This window comes from Heterodontus francisci, chromosome 10 (assembly GCF_036365525.1).
Source record: "Heterodontus francisci isolate sHetFra1 chromosome 10, sHetFra1.hap1, whole genome shotgun sequence".
Taxonomy (NCBI): Eukaryota; Metazoa; Chordata; class Chondrichthyes; order Heterodontiformes; family Heterodontidae; genus Heterodontus; species Heterodontus francisci.
The window spans coordinates 82589167-82608458 of NC_090380.1; the positions used below are offsets into that span (position 1 = coordinate 82589167).

A 19292-nucleotide genomic window follows, 5' to 3' on the forward strand; every position below is an offset into this window, starting at 1 on the left:
CAAAATGATGCTGGGATGAGTGCCAAATGACATTTGTCTGAACTTGGATGAATTAGAACTGAGCTCTGAAAGTTGTGGTGCAGTTTAAGGGGAGAAAAGATTAATGGCCACACAGAGCCAAGGTCATGGGAAATATTTACTTAACCACTGAACGGGAGGAGGAACAGGAACTTCTTCCTACAATTTGACTGAGATTGGATTGGAGCACATTCCAATTTAACCTGTTCTATTTAAGCCCTTATGATCACAGGTGAGACAGCAGAGGTTATAAACTGTCATCTATGAGGGATGAAATTTGATGCCTCATTACATTTAGTTTATGCTTCGACAATATCACAATCTAAGTCTAACACTAGAAATAAACATTGAAAGTTCAAAATGCACCTAAAGTTTACTTGACTTTGGTAGCTGAGTTGATAAATTGAGTATCAATCCAGCATTCTACCAACTACAGAGTATTGTGAATCGTTTTGGCTTTTATTTTAATCTGTTTTTGTATAATCAAGATTATTTTGCTGCTCTTTTCATCAAGGGTGCACACGCACACACTCTCACAAACCATACAGCTTATTAGCCCCAAATGCAAGAGGTTTACATACTGACAGTGTAGTTTTTTTTGTAAACACAAGTTTACATGTATGTAAACACAATGTAAACTCACACTCTTACTCCAGTAAAAGTACTAAGCCACTTCTGGAACTAACGTAAATGTATTTCTTCATGTATTATTCTAGTCTCAGGAAGCATACCTCTGCTAATTGAAACAACGCTGAATTCCCACACTGCTTTGTCGAGTCAGAGACCCCTGACTGTGCTGTATTCGAGGAAATCTGCATGAAAGAAAAAAAATTACTGTAATAATTACATTTCTGGGAGCAGAGAGGAAAGAACTGTGACCAAAATAAAAAATATTTATTAAGTTTTGAGCACTTAATCATCTAAATTTCAAATACTGTTCGTATAAAGTCTTTATTAAGGGCAGAGTTGGAAATTTGTTGCCACTTACTATTTTGCCACTACCTTTCCGGTTCAAGTAGAATTTGTATTAAGTAGCAATATTCCTACATAATTAAATGCATAGCACCCACTGGCAAGTGATTACACAAGAACAGTAAATTCATGTTATGGTACACCCTATCCCAGCCGCATGACAATGGGACCCAGCTTTAAATATTTAAATTAAGGACATGCATATATTAACATACAATTCCCCACGATCTTACCGGCTGTCTGCAATCTTCCATGTGACGGCCAGCACTCATGGTGGGGGGAAAATGGGGTCAACTCTGTATTTCTAGTGTGGGGAGAGGGGTGACCTCTGCACTTTGTGCAGTTGGGGTGCGGGATGTGGGGAGAGGTCAACTATTCAACTGAAGTGTTTTGGTGGGTGGGGGGGGGGGGGGGGTGGAGAACGGGGCTGCCATTTATTTTCTGTGTATTGGACGGGGGGGGGGGGGGGGCGGGTGGTGGTGATGGATGGGTCACACATTTATGTACAGTGTATTTATTTGGAGGGGGCGGGGGTATGTTGGGGGGTGGTTCCGGGGGTTGAAGTTTTCTCTCTCTGTGCAAGTCTGGCAGCCCTTTAAAAATGGCGCTGGCGCCTGCGCAGAGGCAGCTGATGCCGTTGTTGGCATCTCAGAGCCCGCCCCCACCCTGTGATCGGCTGCATATGGAAATGAGCTGCCGTGCGCTAGATCAAGGTGGCATGTGGCTCGCACGTGTGGGTTGCCATTTTTTTGCCTGCTGCTGCTCCGAGCAGCAGGAGAATAAAGTTCTGCCCCTAGAGTTCAGCATAATTCATGTTTGATCACAAATCCCAGACATTAGTGCAAGCACCTGCTGATTGAAATTATCAACTAAACTAGAACATTCAAGAAAAACTTCTCTCAATGAGCTCTGTTACTACAAAGAGATTATTTGGGTTTATGTTCCTGCAAACATATAAAAATGGCAAACTTTTCTAGTGTGTGAGACAAAAGATCTGCTGCCATAGCAGAAGAGAAAAAACTGAAGTTGCAACCCAGAATAAGACCTTATATGCTGTGGAATGGAAAAAGAGCATGTAACAACCAAGTGGGAGTTTCTTAAAAGGACAATGCACTATTCTCTTACCATAGAACAATAATATCTTGTTTTATGGGAATAATAAATGATGCACGATTTCAACAGTATGACAAGTATTCAAATGTACTGGATGTATTTGATAAGGGTTTAGCAATGTGGAGGCAGAGGAGTGTCATAAGATAGAAATAAATGTGCAAGAAATGCTTAAGGGCAACAGGTTTATTACCAAGAGGATACTTTGTTCAATATGAATTGACCTACAAAACAACTGTCACAATAAATCAAGCTTTCCCCTTACTATTCACATTACTTATTCTCATTGTATTTTTAAGTTGTAGAGTAAAAGGCAGAACTAATAGCACAATAAATATAGCAGCAATGCATGCTTAAGAGCATTAAAGTATAATGTTATTCTTCTATCTCAAGTTCTGAAACCAGTATATGTGTATAATGATGTCAAAACTCATCCTATCAACTTACCTCCTTGGCTGTCAAGGCATGTTCTCCTGCTAAGAGCAGCATGCTGAGTCCTCCCATTTGAGTGGGATCTATCAGTAAAGAGATATATGCATGTTATTCATTCATGAAGTAATCCCATTTTACTACCATCTTACATCGCTACAAAATGCTTGAAGGCTCTAAAAGTACAATGAAATACTCTGAAGTCCAGTCACTGTTTTGTAAACAAACACAGCAGCCGTGATGCACGTAGAGGAGAAAGACCTCAAGTTATATCCCTGGTCTATCCTCAGTTAACTGACCTTAGCCAGGAAAGCAGTGGGCCTCAGGGGGCAGGAAGGGGAAAATCTGAGCCCACGATTCTTGCTCATGATCGCGATCTAGCGATCTCCGTTGTACACACATATGATTTTCTATCAGGTGAATACAGGATTTGATCAGCTCTGATGCCCCCAAGAGGAACAGCTTTCTCATACTGACTGTGCCATTGGCTGATGTTTTACATCCATAATTTTCTGACAATCATAAATAGTAGAGCAGTTACTGAAAATAAACTCTTTTTACCTTATGAAAATGTACTTCACTCTCACATTTTTTGGGATTCTGCTTTTCTAGCACTTTAAATGATTCCAAAGAAGTCAGTGCTTAAAAGCAGCAAACTGAAAACAAGATCTGGATTCCAAAAAAAACTGAGTTCTCTGTTTTTTTCCTTCACTGAAAATCAGCTCCAGAGTTATACACATTTCATTGGACCTGATTGTCAGCAAGAAACAAGAATTTTTTATAAGTAATTTGGCAATCAATTTTTGTTGGCTCACCAACCCCCCAAAAAGGTGAGTTTATCAGGGTGGGGGATGGGAGGCAAGGGGGAAAGAAAACTGAGAACAAACAGCTTTATTGATCTTTAATGAAATGCAGAATTTATTAGTGTTGATAAAATGTAGACGGGTGTCACTTTAAGGACAAACGTGTAACTGCACTGGATTTTTGAAATGAATGTTTGAGCCAATTACAGCTCAGATTGAGTTATAAAAAGATCGGTATTTAAGTAAAATCACACTCAAAGTTGACTCAAAATTTAACTCGTAAATCGTAAGGAACTGTAGAGAATGGGATGCCCTGATCTTAAAATGTTTTGCAACTTAACAAGATGTGATGTCTGGAGTTTTGGAACACAGAATGAGAAACTGTACTCACATTTAAAACTAGTGAAATGCACCACATGCCTGGAATGCACCGCTGTATATGTTGGCCTAAGACTTGCTCTGAATTGGGTCTCAGGCCTCATTTCCATAAAACCAGAGCTCAAACACTAGATACACGTCCTGACACAGTTCAGTGATTGGGGCCTTCTCAAGATTGGGCACCAAGCCAGACAGCTGGTTCGGTTGCAACAGACCCAGAAAAACTGAGTGGAGCATGTGCCCAGTTTTGGTCATATTTGGGAGCTGGGTGATACAATGGGCATTAGGGCCCCATTTGGCATATTCAAAGCGCATAATACCTGTTTCAGACAAGCACTCTGCACACTGGATTTCCAATAGGGTACTTCCAAAAGGAGAGAATTTGGGCATGGGATATCACAGATGGAAATTCATCCCACAAACACAGATGGAAATTCATCCCACTAACACAAATTTAGTGCCCGGGAATGAGGTATGATGTGAGACACTTTCTCCTCCGTAGTTTTTAAATATTAGATAGATAAGAGGTAAATCCATGATGTGGTGTCTTATGCAGCCATTCGACCCAGTAAGTTCATGAATGTTGGAGTGGAATGGGGTGGGGCAGAGTCAGTCGCTACACAAAGTGCCATTGGAAAAAAATCTGGAAAGCAAGTCACCCATCGGGTCCCAAGGAATAAGACATGAGAAAGGGAAGAGGAATTAAGAACTGGACAGAAAATAGCTTTGAAAAATATTGTTTTGTTAAAACAAAGATGTCCTTGTTGCTGAGATTGTAAAATGATAATGATCCCTTTTAAATCGTCAATGAGATTAAGTACCTGCCATGGCAAAGTTGATTTGTGGCATTTCCTCAGTCTTTACCACCCTTTTGGTGATAGGGAACTCCTTTGCTGATTCTGTTGGAAATGTCCACAGTTTCTTCCTTGTTGTGACAGTAGGTGATGGACTCTTCAGCGGTTTGTTTGTTGTTGGACACCACTTATAACCAGGGTTGGCCTTCAGAAAAGCATCCTTGTACTAAGAAAAACACTAAGAGTTATTGGCAGAAACAATCCAATACCATATTAAAACACTACAGGCCTGCTGTCATAACAAACTACCACAGGAACAGAAACATTCCCAAATCATGATAAACCTCTGCACAAGTTTCAAAAAAGCATAGTTTAATCTGTGTAATTTGTAGTAATTTAACATATGTGCTCCAAAGGATTTAAACTGGGCTTTTTTTACTATAAATGTTGAAGATGTAAGCACACACCTACAAGTGTGGTTACATTCTAGACTATTGAGTCAATTATCTCATGTTAATGTTTGCAATCATCTATGATATTTCATAGTCAATGATCAACAAACAGCAGCAAACACAAAAAAGTGTAGCAAACAGGGATACAGATACCGAGGGATTTGAATTCCAGTGAGCTGTATGATCCTGGTAATCATTTTTGTAGTACAGAACTCCTATTACCCCTTAAGTTGGATAGTTTGTAACAATGCAAATTATACAAGCACTGTTTGAAAAAATGAACTTGCTATTCTTGCATTCTAACAAGACTCAAAATACAGATAGTAGCTTGCAAGTGCCAACACAGAGTCAATCCAACGTTAAAGCAGGTTTCCGGGAATTAAACACTAAAATAAAAGCAAAATACTGCAGATGTTGGAAATCTGAAATAAAAACAGAAAGTGCGGAAAATGCTCAGCAGATCAGGCAGCATCTGTGGAGAGAGAAGCAGAGTCTACAGAACCAAAGGAGCCGAGCAAAAATTGGCTACAATGCAAAGGGGTTGGGTGGGAGTGGTGGTGGTGGATATCAACAACATTACTCAGGAAATAGAACAACTGTTTTCTGATATCAAGACAATATTTTAGCTGGTCACTGTGCCATTTTGCTTTCTACAAAAAAGCTCTGACCCTGTAAATAAATTCTTCTTTGGTGCTTTTAAAGCATTTGCTCTCCTGTGCAGCATTGTTTGACTTTTTACTTTCCTGTACAATGAGCTCTTGACAACCACAAATAAATTTTTGTGCATTGCATTAGTGTACACATTGCTGAAAATAATTAAATAATTCTACAATTCTCCACCAAAAGCTCCTGACTGCTCCTATATTTTAATGTCAATATTTATAAAGCGGTATTTCCCTCAGAGGTGGAGATCCATAGCAGTCAACCTTCAGGGAAGATGATGACAGCAACGAATGAACAAATTTCCCTCAAAGCTAATCTTTTTCCCATAAACAAATCCTGCTAAACTATAAAATAAAAAGAGAAAGTACTGGAAGTACTCAGGAGGCCTGGCAGCATCTATGGAGGGAGAAACAGAGTTAATGTTTCAAGTTGATGACCTTTTATCAGAACTGGCAAAGGTTATAAATGTAATATGGTTTGAGCAAGTGAAGGGGGCAGAGGGTGTGGGGGCAAGAAGAACAAAAGGTCTATATTAGGGTAGAGGGTGGGAGAGATTAACTGACAAAGATGTCATGGAATAAAAAGTAACGGGAGTGGTAATAGTTATAGTAAAAGACAAAGCATTTGTCCAGACAGATTGTTAATGGGAGAATAATGAACAGCTCTATCTGAAAGCATAAACATGAAAAACAGGTTTAAGACCAGCACACGCTAAATTATGTTTCTATTACAGCCCTTTCATAAATAGAACCCCAACTTTAAACAAATAAATCAACAATGCCCCAAACCTCAAGATAAATAAATAGCCAATGCTATTGTGCAACGCCTTAAAAAAAGCAAATGTATCAATACAAATTTCATTTCCACTGCTGCCCTTTTATAAATAAATTATTCAATTGTTAAATTATTAACTGCCTGATGCTACCTATCTAAGAATAAACTTCGGTAGAATATATGCCCTCTCTACTCGCCTACAATTACCATGATTTTATAATGTTTGAAAGTTTTATTCCCAGTACTGGCCTTTAATAAATAAATCACCTAAATAACAGAACACTCGTATCTCTGCAACATGCACTTTGAGTTAACTGTGAGAAACACCATGGCAGATTCTCACACACATACCATATATATATATGGAAAAATGGGGACAAAATAGTAAAATAAGTATATTTTGGAAAATCTGCAACTACATAGAGTCATAGCAGCACAGAAGGTGGCAATGCTGGCTCTCTGCAGAGCAATCCAGTCAGTCCCATTCCCCAGCTCTCTCTCCATAGCTCTATGAGTTTATTTCCCTTAAGTGCCCATTCAATTTCTTTTTGAGATTATTCATTGTCTCCGCTTTCACCATCCATGTAGGCACCAAGTTCCAGGTCATTACCACTCGCTGTGTAAAAAAGTTCTTCCTCTCATCCCCTCTGCACCTCTTGCCCAAAACCTCAAATCTGTGTCCCCTAGTCCTTGTAACATCAGCAAATGGGAATAGCTTTTGTCTACCCTATCCAAATCTGTCAAAATCTTGTACACTTCTATCAAATGTCCCCTCAATTTCCTTTACTCGAAGGAGAACAACCACAGCTTCTCCATTCGAATTTTGCAGCTAAAATCCCTCATCCCTGGAACCATTCTGGTAAATCTCCTCTGCACCCTCTCAAAAACCCTTACATCCTTCCTAAAGTGTGGTGACCAGAATTGGACGCAATACTCTAGTTGGGACCTAACCATAGCTTTGTAATGATTCAGCATAGCCTCCCTGCATTCGTACTCAATACCTCTATTCATGAATCCCAAGATCCCATATGCCTTGTTAACGACACTCTCAATATGTCCTGCCACCTTTAAAGATCTATGCACATGAACCCCATGGTCCCTCTGTCCCTGTACACTCATTAGAACTGTACCATTTAGTCTATATTACCTCTCCCTATCCCTTTTGCTAAAATGCATCACCTCATATTTCACTATTAAATTCCATCTCCCACTTGTCTGCCCATTCTGCTAGCCTATCTATGTCTATCTGGTATCCAAAAGGAAATTGATTTGAAGTTGTTGACAAGGTGCAAATCACAAATGGATACTCCAACATTTGGACAAAGACCTTCCATTTTCTCTGTCCAAATTATTTAGTGAAAGTCCATCACTTCAGACTTCGGATTATGCTAACAGATCAATCAGACTTAACAGTAGCTTTCTTTTTAGAATATTTACTGATTATATAAGAAATATATAGAACTGTAAAACTCAGTTTGCTTTTGTTCATCAGTCAACTTCACTAGCTTATTTTTCTGACAATGATTCGTAAGTGCTTGCTGCTGATGAAAAACATGGAAAATAAAACCTGGAAATATGAAAACAATTTGGAAAATAACAGCAAGTAAACTAGCATCTGAAAGAGAACAGTTAACATTTTGAGTGTAACCCTTCAGTCTTCATTCTTCAGTCCAAATTTCTTTTAGATAATGTTGACTCTCCTGCTGTGCACTTTTTGCTTTGAAACTTAAAAAGTAAGCGCTGCACAAGACAGTCAAAACACTGTCCAACTTCCCTATGCAGGTTTGCAATCCCTCAATCTTTTCATAAAAGACATCTCATAGTAGTTAAAATAATAACAGAAATAATGACAGAAATGTGGAGGTTGTTTAGGGAGCACTTGCTGCGACTGCTGGATAGGTTTGTCCCGATGAGGCAAGGAAGGGATGGTAGGGTGAAGGAACCTTGGATGACAAGAGAAGTGGAACAGCTAGTCAAGAGGAAGAAGGAAGCTTATTTAAGGTTGAGGAAGCAAGGATCAGACAGGGCTCGAGAGGGTTACAAAGTAGCCAGGAAGGAACTGAAGAATGGACTTAGAAGAGCTAGAAGGGGACATGAAAAAGTCTTGGCGGGTAGGATTAAGGAAAATCCCAAGGCGTTCTACACTTATGTGAGGAACAAGAGGATGGCCAGAGTCAGGGTAGGGCCGATCAGGGATAGTGGAGGGAACTTGTGCCTGGAGTCAGAGGAGGTAGGGGAGGTCCTAAATGAATACTTTGCTTCAGTATTCACTAGTGAGAGGGACCTGGTAGTTTGTGAGGACAGCGTGAAACAGGCTGATGTGCTCGAACAGGTTGATGTTAAGAGGGAGGATGTGCTGGAAATTTTGAAAGACACGAGTACAGATAAGTCCCCGGGGCCAGACGGGATAGACCCAAGGATATTACGGGAAGCGAGGGAAGAGATTGCCGCGCCTTTGGCGATGATCTTTGCGTCCTCACTGTCCACTGGAGTAGTACCAGATGATTGGAGGGTGACAAATGTTATTCCCTTGTTCAAGAAAGGGAATAGGGATAACCCTGGGAATTATAGACCAGTCAGTCTTACGTCGGTACTGGGCAAATTATTGGAGAGGATTCTGAGAGACAGGATTTATGATTATTTGGAAAAGCATAGTTTGATTAGAGACAGTCAGCATGGCTTTGTGAGGGGCAGGTCATGCCTCACAAGCCTTATTGAATTCTTTGAAGATGTGACAAAACACGTTGATGAAGGAAGAGCAGTGGATGTGGTGTATATGGATTTTAGCAAGGCGTTTAATAAGGTTCCCCATGGTAGGCTCATTCAGAAAGTAAGGAGGCATGGGATACAGGGGAAGTTGGCTGTCTGGATACAGAATTGGCTGGCCCATAGAAGACAGAGGGTGGTAGTAGATGGAAAGTATTCAGCCTGGAGCTCGGTGACCAGTGGTGTTCCGCAGGGATCTGTTCTGGGACCTCTGCTCTTTGTGATTTTTATAAATGACTTGGATGAGGAAGTGGAAGGCTGGGTTAGCAAGTTTGCCGATGACACGAAGGTTGCTGGAGTTGTGGATAGTGTGGAAGGCTGTTGCAGGTTGCAACGGGACATTGACAGGATGCAGAGCTGGGCTGAGAAGTGGCAGATGGAGTTCAACCTGGAAAAGTGTGAAGTGATTCATTTTGGAAGGTCGAATTTGAATGCGGAATACAGGCTTAAAGACAGGATTCTTGGTAGTGTGGAGGAACAGAGGGATCTTGGGGTCCATGTCCATAGATCGCTCAAAGTTGCCACCCAAGTTGATAAGGTTGTTAAGAAAGCGTATGGTGTGTTGGCTTTCATTAACAGGGGGATTGAGTTTAAGAGCTGCGAGGTTATGCTGCAGCTCTATAAAGCCCTGGTTAGACCACACTTGGAATATTGTGTTCATTTCTGGTCGCCTCATTATAGGAAGGATGTGGAAGCTTTAGAGAGGGTGCAGAGGAGATTTACCAGGATGCTGCCTGGACTGGAGGGCATGTCTTATGAAGAAAGGTTGAGGGAGCTAGGGCTTTTCTCATTGGAACGAAGAAGGATGAGAGGTGACTTGATAGAGGGGTACAAGATGATGAGAGGCATAGATAGAGTGGATAGCCAGAGACTTTTTCCCAGGGTGGAAAGGGCTATCACCAGGGGGCATAATTTTAAAGTGATTGGAGGAAGGTTTCGGGGAGATGTCAGAGGTAGGTTCTTTACACAGAGAGTGGTGGGTGCGTGGAATGCGCTGCCAGCGGTGGTAGTAGAAGCAGATACATTAGGGACATTTAAGTGACTCTTGGATAGGTACATGGATGATAGTAGTATGAAGGGTATGTAGGTAGTTTGTTCCTAGAGTAGGTTAAAGGTTCGGCACAACATTGTGGGCCGAAGGGCCTGTACTGTGCTGTACTGTAGTGAAATAATGCCAGTAAACAAACCCATAATACAATGGGAAAATTGCGAAACAATCACCGTTATTGAATGTTACCAAAAATTCTTAGTAATTCAGAAAAGTCTCAACACATGAATATATCCAAACATTTGGAATCTTCCACCACTACCAGTTACCTCTGTGTTAGGACTGCAGGACATTCCAAATAGATATATATACATTTCTATGTAGGAACATAGATTAGCTCACCATTCATCTTATTTTCTCTTTGTGGGACTTTGTTGTGTGCAAATTGACCGCTTTGTCTTTTTATTAAACTATTTTTATTTTAAGTAAGACAATTTCTGGCACATGTAATCAACACATTTAAGAACCTCTAATTCAAGTTAATAAGAAATCCACACCCATCTTTAATGTTCCTGTTTGACCAGAATGAAATGCACTTCCTCTCCTCAAAGGGACACATTCCATTTCACCAAGTCCAGAGAGCTCAGATGTAGGTTTACACAGCTGAAGTTTAGGGCTGCAATGTTTATACAGGTGTATCACTCAAATTTACCCGGTTAAAACTATGCAACTTACCAGATCAGATCACTGTCTAGCTTCCCAATTCTGTTCAACAAGAACCATCCTACACATTTGGACTTTTGCCTATAGGGTTATTTGTGGCCTTGTGGATAAAAATCCCAGTTCTCGGTGGTTCCATTTAGTGAGCTATCCTGACTAGTCCGTCAATCAATAGTGCACAGGAGCTTTGTGGAATTACCTGCCATGGAGTATGGACTTTGTTCTGAATGTCCATCAACAAGTGTGTCATCTTGACTCCAGCTATCTTCCCCAAGCCCACTCTAAGAGGATGAAATGTTCATTAGATAACTGGCAAACAGGGGTCTGATCCCTCACAGCAGGTACAAGCAGCACAAGTGCCATGGTGAGCAGCACACATCACCAGAAATGTGTAAGCGCTTTGACAGCGTCCTCCTGAGAGCATGGACATTAAGTAATGCTGCACAATTAAAAGCAAGTTTAACAGCTGTTAGCTTCCCTGCAACCAAATCCTGGTAACACTAACCCTCAGATACATGAAAACATCTTTTCATACCCAGACTCCAGGTAACATCTCCAAGTAACTGCAATTTCAGGTCTCAAAGTTTCCTCATTAGCTAAATGATGTACTTCTGCCTTCAGTGTGGCGGATGGACTCGAGAGGCATTTTCTGTTGTGCCAGTCCAATATCATCGTTCAGGCTGACACATCACCAACCTGGTTCAATGTCCTTCTGCAGTCTTTTACAATCCTCCCTACAAATTTTCTATTTTGGCATCATTAGCAAATTTCATTATTTGTTCCTTCAGTTCATAAATCCAGATAATGTATATACATAATAAATAAGAGCAAACCCCACCCCACCCCAGGTCACTGTGGAACATGACTCACCACATTTTGAGTCCAAGAAATTTTCTTTTACTCCTAATCTTTGCTTTTTTGCTTTCCAGCCAACTCTCATAATTTTTTACAACTTTTCTTCTAATTATGGGCCTTCCATAATAACAGGAAAATGCTGCCAACAATCCAAGAATGTCAATGTCCCATTTCTGGCATGTACAGGGAAACCAAGAGCTCAGCCCAGCAGGCACTTAGCTTTGCTGCCAGTAGTGCAATGTCTCCAGAGGAAGGCAACAAAAGCACCTCACAAGGTAGTGCTTTGTGCCTCTGAAGGTATGTATGCTGCTTGATTTATGATACAGTGCTGTGACATAGACAGCCTATCAAATATTGCTCTATCCTCTTTCAATTGATGCAAGGTTTCATTGTGTAGGATGAATTAATTGTGAAATGAGAATTTTTGGCACACATTGTCACATTAAGTTTGAAATATAATGAAAGGATTTCCACTATGTAAACTATTATATATGGCTATTACCTTACACAATTGAAGAAACTGCTGACATATAATGTCATGCAATACACTACACAGTACTGGTGTATTCAGGCTGCCAATAAAGCAATACGTACAAGTGCTTTCACTTAATGGAGCTAGATTTTAAGTGCAGTCAACAGGAATCAGCATACTGAGTGCAGGCACAGGCCACTAGAATATAGTGCAACAAGTGAAACTGATAGTCTCCAGAGGAAAATATTACATGGTCCAGAAGCATAAAAAAACCCACTAAAGAAAATATGATAATGACTTTTTTTCCATACTTTATTGAACATGTATTAAAACAACAGCTCCATTTGCCTGAGAGCAACATATAATTTACCTCTAACTGCCACTTTTAAAGTAGGACTATGCATAGAAAACTGCTAGTTTGGTCTCACCTGGTTACATTGCTATGGATGAATATGCCTTGCTAGTATCACATACTTTGCAACATCTTAGTTTGAAATCAATACAGCATCTGATTTTTTCTGGGAGGGCAAGAGACATCTACATGCTCTCTCTTTGCTGGGATTATCTACTTTTCCTCTTTTCATACTTGCATCTGCAGAAATGTCATTTACTCTTAAACTATAGATATAGGAACAATTAATATCTCCTGAGTCACCCGAGCTCAGAAAACAAAAAGACTTACTCTGATGCCCTTCACGTTATCGTTCTGCCACTGATGGCAGCATCAACCTCACAACATTGTTTTAATATAAATGAGGTCTGCTGCCTCGGACAGTATGAAGACTCATACAATGCGGTTTTCCCAGGCTTCACTGGAGTCAACAGTACTGGCAAATGTAAACACTGGCACAAGTTGAAGTTGGGTAGGAATCTACATTTAGTTTTGGGTGATCTTTCAAAAAGGGGAAATTCTTTTCACAAATAAAAATGGCAGCAGAGAAAAGGATTATTTTCATTCCTGTCAGCAGGAGAGAAAGGGAGCTGGACATCATTTTTTCTTGTCACAGAACCCATCTGCACAAGTCAATTCTGCAAAATTGTTAGAAAAGGTCTGGTAGGCAGAAATGAAAATTGTGATGAACAATTGCATAAACCTAAATTAGTGTACTTTAATTAACGGAGTTCTGGCCACTACAAACCTGAAACATAGGACTGATTAGTACTAAACTCTCCTTCCCTCATCAAAAATTCAAGATGATTAGTCATTTCTCAGCCAGGCCACTTGGTGGAGCGTCACCACAACCAACTTCAGATACCCTCAGCTTAAAAAGTCGAGGCTAATAAAAGAAAGCCAGCACGGATCTATTAAAATCATATGTGACTAACTTGATTGAGTTCTTTGATGTATTAACAGAGAGGGTTGATGAGGGTGGTGCAGTTGATGTTGCGTCTATAAACTTTCAAAGGGGTTTGACAAAGTATCACATAATAGAAAAATTAAAGCCTCTGGGATTAAAGAGACTGGGATCATGGATACAAAATTGGCTAAGTAACAGAAAGCAGAGAATAGTGGCGAACAATTGTTTTTCAGACTGGAGGGAGATATAGGGCTGGATTCTATAGGCCCGCTGCCGAAATAGGCCGCGGGTGAAAAAAACGGCGGCCCACACACACAGGAGACACGTCGCAGAGCCGCGCGATTCCAAACATGACGGTTCATTAGCATGGCCAGGGCGGCTGCACCCCCAATTACATGGACGGGGCTGGCGAGCTGCCCCCGGCAATGGCGTCCGGCACCACTGCGTAGGTGCGGCACTATTTTTAATGGGCTCAGAGCCCTAAATGACAATTGAAGTTTTTGACAGTGAGGTTAAAGTTAATAAAAATGAATTAAAAAAAAAAATTTCCATGCCCACTCCCACCCCCCCAATAGCATTACATGTCATTCCTGCCCTTCCCCTCCCCAAAATACTTAGCTTGAATATATGACCCTCCCCCCCACCACGAAAGTTCAGAACCTTTGTCCTTTACCCCTTCCCATCACCCCCTCAACTAATCAGGTAAGTTTGACCCCGTTCCCCCCTCCTCCCCTATGTCCACAGGTGTCGCGCCTCGTTTCCCCGGACGGAGATTCGAAGGCGCGGCAGTGCCGGCCGTCAGGATGAAGATTGCGGCAGCAAATCAGGAGGCGACGGGACTGTCACTAATTCAGGTAAGGTAATTTATTTAAATATGTAATGCATGGTCCTATCGCCGAGCGATGGTGGGGGGGGGCACCACAAGGCCTTTCTGCCTCCGTTGAGATCAAACCGGGCCCTGTCGGGCCCTCTCACTTCCAAAGATTTGTGTACATACACCCCCACTGCATCGCTGTTAGAATTCACAGAATCACAAGATTGTTACAGTGCAGAAGGAGACCATTTGGCCCATCGTGTCTGCACCGGCTCTCTGAAAGCAGGCCTCATCCAGAGCGATCTTCATGCCCCCCCACCACCATTCCCGACGTCGAGGACTCTATAAAATTCAGCCCATAGAGTGGTGTTCCTCAGAGGTCGGAATTGGAACCACTGCTCTTTTTGGTATATATTAACGGCTTGGGTATACAGGACACAATTTCAAAGTCTGCAGATGACATAGAACTCAAAAATGTAGCAAACAATGAGGAGGATAGGAACAGATTTTGGGAGGACAGAGACATACTGGTGAATGAACAGACAGATGCAATTTAACCCAGAGACATGTGAAGTGAATCATTTTGGTCCGAAGAATGAGGAGAGTCAATATGAACTAAATGGTCAGCAGGTCTGGCAGCATCTGTGGAGAAAGAAACATGGTTAAGCTTTCAGATCGATGCCCTTTCATCAGAACTGGTCATCAAACTGAAATATTAACTCTGTTTCTCTCTCCACAGATGCTGCCAGGTCTGCTGAACATTTCCAGCATTTTCTATTTTTATTTCAGATTTCCAGCATCCACAGTATTTTGCTTTTAAACTAAAGGTCACAATTTGCAGGATTACGGTGAGAAGGCGGAGGAACGGAACTGAGCGAATTGCTCTTTCAGAGAGCCGGTACGGACACGATGGGCCAAATGGCTCCTTATGCACTGTAACAATTCTGTGAATTTTAACAGCGATACAATGGGGGTGTATTAACACAAATCTCTGAAAGTGAAAGACAAGTTAAAAAGGCTGTTAAAAAGAATATGGGACCCTTGGCTTTATAAATAAGGTCATTAAATACATGCATAGGGAAAGCAGTCACTACCTTTGTCTGACTTGCAAAACGCGCATGGGATAACACCAAGCTGGCCTCTAGGACCAAGCTGATGGTTTATAAGGCCTGTGTTCTCAGCACCTTTCTGTATGGCTGTGAAACACGGGCAATTTACAACTACCAGGAAAAGAAGCTCAAAAATTACCAGCTTCACTGTCTGCAGAGCATTATGGGTATATCCTGGCAGGATAGTCTTCTCAAAGGCAGAGCTCCCAAGTGTGTTGGCAGTAATCAAACAGAGGTGGCTTCAGTGGATCGGACACGTCCGCAGGATGGAAGATGGTCACATACCTAAGGACCTTCTATATACGGTGAGGTAGCCGGGGCCAGACAGCCCAAAGCTCTGCTTCAAAGATGCTTGCAAGCATGACATAAAGGTCCTAAATGTCGACTATTGCACCTGGGAGTCACTAGCTGGCGAAAGAGGGCGACACATCCTGTGGACTGCTGTGCACTACCACGATGATCAGTTGCTACAGCAAATCACAGTGTCACTTGGCAGCACTTGTGGCAGAACCTGCCTCTCGAGGATTGGATAGGTTAAGTGAGTGGGCAAAGGACCTGGCAAATGGAGTATTAAATGGGAAAGTGTGAAATTGTCCACTTTGGCAGGAAGAATAAAAAAGCATATTATCTAAATGGTGAGCGATTGCACAGCTCTGAGATGCAGAGGGATCTGGGTGTCCTGGTGCATGAATCGCAAAAAGGTTAGTATGCAGGTACAGCACGTAATTAGGAAAGCTAATAGAATATTATCGTTTATCGTGAGGGGAATTGAATACAAAAGTAGGGAGGTTATGCTTCAGCTATACAGGACATTGCTGAGACCACATCGGGAGTACTGTGTACAGTACTGGTTTCCTTATTTAAGGAAGGATCTAAATGCTTTTGGAGGAAATACAGAAAACACAGTGGCGCAGTGGTTAGCACCGCAGTCTCACAGCTCCAGCGACCCGGGTTCGGTTCTGGGTACTGCCTGTGTGGAGCTTGCAAGTTCTCCCTGTGACCATGCAGGTTTCCGCCGGGTGCTCCAGTTTCCTCCCACTGCCAAAGACTTGCAGGTTGATAGGTAAATTGCCCCTAGTGTAGGTAGGAGAATGATGGGGAATATGGGATTAATGTAGGAGGGGATGTGGTAGGGAATATGGGAATAATGTAGGATTAGTATAAATGGGTGGTTGATGGTCAGCACAGACTCGGTGGGCCGAAGGGCCTGTTGCAGTGCTGTATCTCTCTATGAGTCTATAAGGTTTACTAGACTAATAGCTAGAATGGGTGGGCTGTCTTATGAGGAACGATTGGACAGGCTAGACATGTATCCACTGGAATTTAGAAGAGTAAGAGGCAACTTGATTGAAACATATAAGATCCTGAGGGGCCTTGACAGGGTGAATGTGGAAAGGATGTTTCCCCTTGAGGGAGAATCTAGAACTAGGTGTCACTGTTTAAAAATAAGGGGTCACCCATTTAAGACAGAGATGAGGAGAATTTTTTTCTCTGAGGGTCGTGAGTCTTTGAAATTCTCTTCCTGAAAAGGCAGTGGAAGCACAGTCTTTGAATATTTTTAAGGCAGAGGTAGATAGATTCTTGATAAGCAAGGGGGTGGAAGGTTATCGGGGGTAGGTGGAAATGTGGAGTAATCAGTTCAGCCAGGAACCTATTGAATGCGGAACAGGCTCGAGGGGGTCGAGTGGCCTACTCCTGCTCCTAGTTTGTATGTAATTATGTTTGTATTCATATTGACTTCACAGCCATCGGTAAAGGTGCACCAAGAGAAGACACCCCACCTAAATGGATTATTTGCTGTGTGTCCATCATCTTTCATAGATGGAAGGATGCCAACCAACCAACTATTTCATACAAAAACAAAGGGAGTTATGCTAAAACTTTTATTAAAAATTGGTTCGGCTTCAGCTGGAGTATTGTGTTCAATTCTGGGCATTTCACTTTAGGAAAGATGTGAAAGCCTTAGAGAAGGTACAGAAGAGATTTACCAAATGGTACCAGGGAACAGGGACTTCAGTTATGTGGAGAGACTGGAGAAGTTGGAATTGTTCTCCTTACAGCAGAGGAGATTTGATAGGGGGGGTTTCAAAATCACGAATTGTTTCGCTAAGGGTAAATAAAGAGAAACTGTTTTAACATGATCGGCAAAAGAACAAGAAGTGACATGAAGAAACTTTATTTTTTTTAAAACACAGCAAGTTGTTGCTATCTGGAATGCAGTCTCATAGGATCCCAGGATCCCAGAATTGTTACAGCGCAGAAGTAGGCCATTTAGCCCATTGTGTCTACACCGGCTCTCCGAATGAGCAATTCACTTAGTTCCATTCCCCCGCCTTCTACTTGTAATCCTGCACATTCTTCCTTTTCAGATAACAGTCTAATTCTCTTTTGAACGCTTCAATTAAACCTGCCTGCACCACACTCTAAATACTTGAAGGGAAAAAATTAACAAGACTATGGGGAAAGAGCAAGGGAGTGGGACTATTTGGGTAGCTCTACCAAAGAGCCAGCACAGGCACAAAGGGCTGAATTGCCTCCTTCTGTGTTGTATCATTCTGTGATTCTATGAATGGCACTGTGCAATATAAATGATACACATAGTAACAACATAAACATAACTAAAACCTGCTTGTGCTGCTGAAATTTAGGTTTATCAACTGAATCTGCACAAGCAGATGGAGTGCAGATTACCACTTTACACTGCTGTGAGTTTCACTGCTTTATTAAACAATATATACATTTTCAAACAGATATCATTTTCCCTGCAGATGGCCCAGCTGATAATTAAAACGATACCTTTTAAAAGCTGTTTTGTACTCCCAAGTGGTAAGTGAATTAAAGTGACAGGCAACCCTAACTTGTTTGGCATCAGTTGTTGTACTGGCAATGTAACAAACTCACTGTGCATTCTGTAATAGTATTTTAGATTCAGTGTAGGCCAGACACTTGACATTCCTGGAGGGATACTGAAAATCAAGAGGAAGGGGTAAAGAGCTGCCTTCACTTGATACAGTCCTTATACACATCATCAATTGTGGGGCAACACAGACGGAAATTGTTGTGTAGCCTAAACAACACCATTTGCCTAGGTAAAACTAGCTATTTGGGGTGAAAATGGATAAGAAAGGGTTAAATTATAGCTTCAGCACACAGTGCAACACAGAGAAAAAGGTCCTCTCTCTACAGCAAAACACTCAAGATAAACACCTGCATCTTTATCATTGCATGGACGATGAGAGAACATTGCTAAACACTAGTCCATTGAGGCCTTGGAAATGAGATAAGGGGCTGAATTCTATAAGCCTGCCAGGCCGCAAGCTGAAGAGCTGCTGCAATTTCAAGCGCGGTGGCTCATTTAAATAGCCGGGGAGGGCGCCCCCACCCCCAATCATGTGGAGGAGGTGGGCTCTCCGTCCCCAGCAATGGCGTCAACTGCCTGTGCGCAGGTGCTGAAGCCATTTTTAAAGGCTGTTAGCCCTACTAGCAAATTTAAATATGTAACATTAAATGGCATTAAAAATAACCTCTCTTTTGCCACTCTCCCACACCCCCAATAACAATTAAATTAATTATTTGCCCTTTACTCCCCCCCACCAAAACACTTACTTTTACCATCTGACCTTCGCCCCACCCCCACAACTGCACAAACTTTAAACTATAACCCTTCCCACCATCTCCTACACCTGTGACGTTAATCTGACCCTGTCGCCACACCCCCCCACCCCATACTGAGAAACGTACCTCCTCCCCCCCTCCCCACCAATGTTGCGTCTCGTTTCCCCGGACAGGGATCCAAAGGCGTGGCAGTGCCGGCTGCCAGGGTGAGGATCGCGGCGGGACTTCAGGAGGCGACGGGTGAGTAATTAATGCAGGTATT

At 41.9% G+C, this 19292-nt stretch overlaps 1 protein-coding gene across 7 annotated transcripts in view; it reads right to left on the bottom strand.

Annotated features, from left to right (window-relative positions):
* LOC137374578 (HMG box transcription factor BBX) overlaps positions 1-19292 on the bottom strand; it is a 234483-nt gene that overhangs the window by 35805 nt on the left and 179386 nt on the right. For all 7 annotated transcript variants that reach the window (XM_068040885.1, XM_068040890.1, XM_068040891.1 and 4 more), the window contains 3 exons: positions 4532-4730; positions 2548-2615; positions 750-830 (listed from right to left, as the gene is read on the bottom strand). In XM_068040885.1, coding sequence (XP_067896986.1) covers positions 750-830; positions 2548-2615; positions 4532-4730 — 348 coding nt within the window. The remainder of the gene's footprint in view (positions 1-749; positions 831-2547; positions 2616-4531; positions 4731-19292) is intronic.